This window comes from Triticum aestivum, chromosome 4A (assembly GCF_018294505.1).
Source record: "Triticum aestivum cultivar Chinese Spring chromosome 4A, IWGSC CS RefSeq v2.1, whole genome shotgun sequence".
Taxonomy (NCBI): Eukaryota; Viridiplantae; Streptophyta; class Magnoliopsida; order Poales; family Poaceae; genus Triticum; species Triticum aestivum.
In genome coordinates this window covers 619,180,093-619,187,430 of record NC_057803.1, presented here as the reverse complement: position 1 = coordinate 619,187,430, position 7,338 = coordinate 619,180,093, and the positions used below count along the sequence as shown (strand labels likewise).

General features: G+C 44.3%; 1 protein-coding gene across 1 annotated transcript; it reads left to right on the top strand.

Moving 5' to 3' along the window:
• The first annotated feature begins 1,020 nt into the window (after positions 1 to 1,020).
• LOC123087636 (cyclin-dependent kinase F-3) lies at positions 1,021 to 7,067 on the top strand. The gene is made up of 18 exons (XM_044509678.1): positions 1,021 to 1,208; positions 2,272 to 2,580; positions 2,661 to 2,739; positions 2,913 to 2,981; positions 3,057 to 3,146; positions 3,510 to 3,648; positions 3,735 to 3,837; positions 3,909 to 3,961; positions 4,434 to 4,500; positions 4,589 to 4,697; positions 4,772 to 4,837; positions 5,126 to 5,194; positions 5,273 to 5,333; positions 5,429 to 5,524; positions 5,891 to 5,925; positions 6,014 to 6,059; positions 6,386 to 6,473; positions 6,593 to 7,067. Exons 2-18 carry the CDS (start codon positions 2,573 to 2,575, stop codon positions 6,735 to 6,737), a joined length of 1,323 nt encoding a protein of 440 aa, XP_044365613.1. The 5' UTR covers positions 1,021 to 1,208; positions 2,272 to 2,572; the 3' UTR covers positions 6,738 to 7,067.
• The last annotated feature ends 271 nt before the right edge of the window (positions 7,068 to 7,338 follow it).

Sequence of the window (7,338 nt, the reverse complement as noted above, 5' to 3'; positions counted from 1 at the left end):
CTTATATCTGAATTATGCTAGTTGATGCTCTGTTTATAGTCTGTTGTGCTTATGATGTGTGCTGCCGAAGTATGGTGGTAACCTCACCAACTAGCCAAAGAGGTTACCACACATCAGGCTTTGCATACAACCAAACACCATGTCTTGGGTTTGTGGACTAACATGCAGGCAACCAAACACCAGACAGTGTGGTTTAGCTGCCTGCAGGTAAAAGGGCATGCAGGCAACCAAACAACATGCATATAATGCATTTGAGGCTGCATTTGCATAGGCAGACTGAGTAGAGAAGTGTATGCGATGCGGGAAGTGTTGCACACGGCAACCAAATACGCCCATACTGCCCTACCTTGGCCATCTGCGTGCTTGGAGGAAACACACATGGCAAGCATGGTGCATGCACATCTCCCAGAAGACGCGTCTATGTACCTTTAAACGGACGGATCAACCCAAGAATACTACGCACATCAGCGAAAAAGATACTCCCTCCGTCCGGGTGTATAAGTCATTCGCGTAGTTCTAGGTCGATAATTTAACTATTTAAATATGTATTATATGTGACAAAAAATATATATTTAAAAACTACATCTGTGTGGAAATCTAGTGGTATACTTTTCATATGACATATAACACATATTTAATTCCATTCCGTGGAATTCGAATCAAACCAAATCAAATCCAGCCCCCATGAAAATCCCCCAGGGATCGCGCGTGCATTCACTCCCGCAAGGCCGTAATAAACAAGAGGCCGCGTAAACCACGGGTCGTCAAGCGCACGACGCCGAAGCGCGACGGCACGGGACGACATTTTCAAACCCGCTCGCTCGCTCGCTACCCTTTTCCCCTTGGGCGTCCACGGCTGGCCGGTTGGTGCACCTAGCGGGCGGCAGCGCGAAAATGACCCTCTTACCCCCGGCGCGCTTATCCGCTCGGCCCGCCCCCCGCCACGAGCCCCGCCGGCTCCGCCCGTGATTCCCCGCGCCACGGGAGGGCAAAACCGTCATTGCCCGCGCCTCGCCCCCGGCTCTCCCTTTTTTCCCCTCCTTTTTTTGCCCAGCTCGCCTCGCCCCTCGTTTCGTTTCCCCACCTCGCCAAGTTTATCGTCCCTCCCTCCCTTCCTTCCCTCCCAAGCCTCGCCCGCCCGCCCGCGATCCCCACACGGGAGGCTCCCTCCGCCGCGGCCCCCCCCGCAAATGCTGCCGCCGATCATGGTGAATTCCCCTCCACTCCGTCCTCCCCCCTCCCGTCTTCCTCCGTGATTTACGAGGCCCCCGCCGGGCAGCGCGGGCGCCGTTCCTTCGTCCCAAATCGTCCGAGGCGAATTGAGTTTGCGGCTGCTGCGGGGATTTTTCCAGGGGTTTCCGCTGCGATTCCTCTCCGTCGAGGCGGCCTAGTGTGGGTTGCGTTTCGGTTTGATTAATTTCTGCCGCTGTTTCCAGCTCAGATCGGTTTCTCGGCCGAGTTGGGGATTTGTTTTACTTCTGGTTGCAATCCTCGAGGTGGCGTGAGGAATTGGAGAATGTGGCGTCCGCGCCACAGCTTTTCGGTTGTGATCCCGCGGCGTTCAGTCGCTGTGATCTACGGGTTTGTTAGAGTTTGCCTCGTTCGACGTTGCCTCCGCCTAGCCCTTCGGTTTGGGGATTTCGTTGCGATTCAACGGATTCCGCCGCAAATTGCGGAGGGGCCAACATCTCTCCCCGTCCGCATCGTCCTTCCGCAGCCCTGCCTGTTTTAAATGCGTTGGTTGGTACCTAATTTGTGGCCTTCTCCTCGAACCTTCCAGAGTAGATCTCTGGGCCTGCGCGCCAGAATGACTGTTCATGGCGCGTCGATTCGTAGTACCCTTCGCGCGGAAGTCATCTCCGCCATTATTTTGTTTTGATTGAGTGCCTAGTTTGATTTGTTTCTCGAGGATCCGTTTCGCTTTTGTCTGATAGTGGCCACTGTTCCATCCTTTATTTTGCTGCGTCCATCACGTGTTTCTTTGTTACGACTTCAGTTGGATGGGAAATGGTTAGTCGCTTCTGTCAAGTCTGTTGGTGATTGATGATATCTAACACAGAAACTCTGTTTGGCTCCAAAAAGGATAAACAGACTTTTTCCACGGCATGGTACAGGCTATTATTTGTGTGCTAGATTTACTTTCTTGGCTAGTTGGCTGCATCTGCTCATACATGGCCGTATGGCTAAATTGCTCGCTAATGGATGTGCAATGCTGTCTACAGTCTTGACAGTCAGATACTGAGACAAAATTTCTTTTACTACCTCTTGCAGATTTTTCGATGAACATGCTGGGGGGATCTGAAGATGGCTTCAGCGTGTCCACGCCGATGCATTGGATGATGCGTTGCTGAGTTTTACTGAAGCCGCAACAAGCATGTCAGTTGTGCAAATAATGATGCATAACCATTCATGCTCTGACACCCCCGTTTGGACCTTTCTTCTTCTTATGCAACCCTGTACTAGCGAACCTACTACCGTCATGAGCTTCAAAGGTGGTGCGGGTTCTACAGTCCTCGGTTTTGTTACTGTTCAGTGATTCCTGCCGAAGCCTCTGTCAGTGAAGTTAACGACCATGGAAAGGTGAGCTGTAATTATTTTTGCCCATTGTGTATTTTCTGGCTCATGAACTAGTTTCTGATGAGGCTTCATAATTTTTGCAGGTATAAAGTAATAAGGGAGATTGGTGATGGGACTTGTGGAAACGTTTTTAGGGCTTACAATATAGAAACAAATGAAATTGTAAGTGCAAACATCTCAAAACACTCTGTTCTCTTACTCTCTTGTAACTTCTATGCTTCCACTGTATCATATTAGCCTTATTTTTCTGCTGTTTACCTAACCTGTATCTCTTATGCTGCTTCTAGCTATCAGAGATTAGCAATTTTATTATATATATTTTTTAATACGTTCAGGTTGCTGTTAAAAAAATGAAGAGAAAGTTTTACCACTGGGAAGAGTGCATTAGTCTGCGAGAAGTAAAGGTAATAATATTCTTCAGTAGTCAGTGTATCGGTGTATTTTGCATCTTGTCTTAATGGAGAACCATCCTTGTGCAGGCCCTCCAGAAACTAAACCACCCTAACATTGTGCAATTGAAGGAGGTGACGATGGAAAATCATGAGTTGTTCTTCATTTTTGAACACATGGTACGTATTAAGTTATTCTTCACAACGGTTTTACTGTTTAACTTGCCGAAGAACAATATTAATAACAATCCCTACCTGCGCTCTGGTATGTTCTTGTGGATTTTTGTAACAACCATTGTTGGCTACATGTATCGCAGGGATAATCACTAGTCTTGTAGTGCATATGCTAGTTGGCATTCACCAATATTTCTGACACTAGTCTGAATTTGATCATTAACGTCACTGTATTTACTTGGGTTAACTTTCCTTAATTTGTATGTGAGAAATTCATCTTATGTCGGCTGGGGCCTTTTGAGTTTTTAAACTTCTTTTCCTCTCTTGGACTTCTGTGCTACTCAAATGTAACTGATTTCTTCCTTCCAGGACTGTAATTTATACGATGTTATAAGAGAAAGGAGTGCTCCTTTCTCTGAAGAAGAGATACGGAAGTTTATGCTCCAAATACTGCAAGGCCTTGTGTACATGCATAATAATGGATATTTTCATCGTGACCTGAAACCTGGTAATTTGGTGGACTAAATTCTGTTTGAATGATGCTGCCTCTATACCAGTAAAATGACTAATCTAAGGGGAATTCTGTTCTTTCAGAAAATCTTCTGGTGACAAACGGTATTGTTAAAATTGCTGACTTTGGGTTGGCAAGAGAAGTATGCTCCAGTCCTCCTTACACAGATTATGTCTCTACCAGATGGTGAGTTTCTGTATGAAAAGGCCATGTTACTCTATTGGGTATGGGCCTAAACCTCACTTGTTATTTTCAAGGTACCGGGCTCCAGAGGTGCTGCTACAAGCTTCAGCCTACACACCTTCTATAGGTGATGATTCTGTCATTGGTTTAAGTTTATGCAAAAAAGGATTCCGTTTGCATTGTAAATTATTTTCAATTAATTTTTGCTTACTCCTTATATTTTTTTATTTGATCTTGTTTTCTACTCCCTCCGTTCCTAAATACTTGTCTTTCTAGACATTTCAAATGACTACTACATACGGATGTAACTACTACATACGGATGTATGTAGACATATTTTAGAGTGTAGATTCACTCATTTTGCTCCGTATGTAGTCACTTGTTGAAATGCCTAGAAAGACAAGTATTTAGGAACGGAGGGAGTAATTGTGTAACACATAGTAAATTCCATCTAACACGAGAAATAAATGACACCTTTTCATATTTCTGCATATGAAATCATTTGTTTGTTTAATCTTGTTGTGTCAGTATAGCTTCCCCATATGAGCCTTTATGCCTGAATGATATTGTCATTAATAAATATATGTGCTCTTTCACAGACATGTGGGCCATTGGTGCAATTCTGGCTGAGCTTTTTACACTGTCTCCACTTTTCCCTGGTGAAACGTATGTATTGATCTCTACTTTTCATAGCATAAATCTAGACGAGATTACTTGTATCGCTCTACCTTTCTAATATTTTATTTTATCATAGTGAGACAGATCAGCTATACAAGATATGCGCTGTGCTTGGGACCCCAGATCACTCCCTCTGGCCAGAGGGAATGAACCTGCCTCGTTCAAGTAGCTTCCAGTTTTTTCAGGTGAAAATGAGTTGTGTCTACATTCATTGGATGAAATGCTTTTGTGGTACTAATACTTATCATCTGTTCCAAAGATTCCGCCAAGAAATCTGTGGGAGCTTATTCCTAATGCTTCCCTGGAAGCTTTAGACCTGATCAAGGTACGGCAAAGAACCACTGTTTTTTTTTTTCTGGTCTTGGAGCAAAGTTGTCCTTTGCGCGTGTAAAATTGTAGATGCCCCAGTTGATGTCCGTTCATTCTACTTACACCTGGCGTATAAGTATCAGTACTAAGGCTTATGTCATGATGTTTCTCTGTAATCTATAACATAGATTGTGATAGCTATGAGTTTGAATGCTGTGAATAATCCAGCTTCTGTCCTTGATGTTATTTATGTGGTAATAATTTTCCTCATTAACCTGCTACTCTTTTCTCATCATTTTAATAGCAACTTTGTTCTTGGGATCCACGAAGAAGGTCAACTGCTGAGCAAGCACTACAACATCCATTCTTTAATGTAATAATTTCCACATTGAGTTGTCTACGGGTACTTTGCTTTGCTTTTCTCTGTACCTTAGACTTTTGAGTGGTCTAGGTGCGCAAGTGGGTACCAAGACCTCTCCATGATTCTTCCTACCCAAAGATGAATGAGCCTAGTGAGTTGGCTAATCAAAATTCGTTTGCTAGGAAGTTAATACGAAAATCTAATACATTATGGTTTTTCTGATCGAGCTCCCACTTCCTTTTGTAGGAGCAACACCAAGGTTGGAACTGGACCTTTGGTGTTTTGGTAAAGAATCTGATGACCTTGATCTAACTCTCAGCCTAAAGCCAAGCTCTGTATCAGGTGAATTCCTTGGGTTATTATCTTGTGTGTACCATTGTTCGTAAACAGTAATCGATCATTGAACCTGTACATGGAACTTGGAAGGAATACCTTAACCTGCACTTCTGTAGTGTTGCTCTTGGGTGTTAATAGTTGAAACCGTATTAGCTGGAAACAAGTGTGATATACTACTAGTCAGAACATGATGATTACTGGCTTCAGAGTTTCTGTACAGCAAAACGGGATAAGATATTAAGCAAATTGATGTTGAAACAGCTTAAATGCATTCATGCGACAGATTTTTCTTTTCAAAGTAAAAAATATATACATGTGCTTAATGTGTTGTTTCCTCTGACTTATGTTCTATATTGTTTCCCTTTCTTGTAGATCTTGGTAAGCATGTTCCAGAACATAGAGAAGAGGTGAGAGTTACTCTTTGTGACATGGGAGTTAGATATTCGAGTGAAAAATCTAGTGTTTAAGCTAAACTTTTCTTGTCCTAACATGCAGGAAAATTTTCTATACCCAGGTTATGGGAATCCTCCTGTACAGCCAGGTACATTGTTTTCCGCTGTTATTAAATCTTGATTTGGAACTGTTCTCTATCTGTTGCGTACAAATATATGCATAGCGTACCACAACCAAGTGCATCATCATCTATCGGATATTTGTGAACCACTTCACACGGATAAAAATGAAGCGGAATTTCAGATTCAGTAACTAATCTGTTTGAATTCCTGTTATAAGAAACCACCAAAGTCATATATACTTGAATAGACTAAACTTTCCTGAAATGTTTAGATGCTTTGTAATCATTGCTATGATACAATCAATCATGGTTCTGTGTTGCTCAGACGTGGGTTGTTTGTTTTGTGAAAACAGGGCTGTGGCCACTCATGTCATCATCGCATCGCCCCTTGGGGGAAGCCCCGGCCATGCCATCCTGGCAACAGGCGTACATGGTTGACAGGTAAGCAGCTCACATATCTAAATCCCCAAATGCCTACTGCGAACTCTCCCAAAACCAGACCAGATTCCATGCCCACTCCACTCATGATTGGTTCCTTTGTTGTTTGGTGCTTTACTCAGCCAAGGCGCCACGCTGCCAGCTGCCGGAGGAGGAGGAGGAGGATTCCCGGGCTCTTCTCCGTTCGGGCTGTTCCCTCTACAGCCGAACCTCATGGAGAAGCGGTCGCTGGCGCCGGCGCCCATCCGGCAGGTCAATTTCTTCTGACCGACGACTGAATAATGATGATCCCTCCCGGGTTTGACAAGAGCAGCAGATCGTCATTATCATGATCCAGCGTGGGTTGGGTGCGTGGAGTTATTTTTATACGAGTGCTAGACTCGGACAATAAGCCGCCGTGGCGAGGCGTCGACAGCAAGCAGCAGCAGACCAAACAAAAAAATGTACATACATATTCGTGGTAGGTTGACAGTTCCTCATCGTGTCTGAGATTCTGTTACTCTGTACATACAAACAGTTTTGTACGAACGACCGTGGTTTTTCTCGATATATATTTATAATATCGACGAGTGAGTGAGTGATGGTGATGAAGATTCATGTCATATGGCCACACATGTGATTCTTTGATTACTGCATTTGGTGTCTCTATTTATGATGATATCTTGCTGCATCTTCTCTTGTGATTTTTTTATGGCCTTAATTGCGTGGTCGTGGTGGCGTACGCACTGCTTGGGCTGGAATGCAGTGGAAGCACGGATTTAAGGCAAGGAACTGCATTCAAGTGAAGTGACGACGTACACTATTACTAGCTTGTCGTACGAGGGGAGGGGGTGTAGCCGTGCAGGGCGTGGGCGCCTGCCGGCCGGAC

What these genes read in the sequence shown, in the direction of transcription:
- LOC123087636 (XM_044509678.1), top strand. An exon ending in ATATAGAAACAAATGAAATT is followed by an intron (nt 2,740 to 2,912) that starts GTAAGTGCAAAC and finishes TAATACGTTCAG; the next exon opens with GTTGCTGTTAAAAAAATGAA. An exon ending in CAGGCGTACATGGTTGACAG is followed by an intron (nt 6,474 to 6,592) that starts GTAAGCAGCTCA and finishes TGCTTTACTCAG; the next exon opens with CCAAGGCGCCACGCTGCCAG.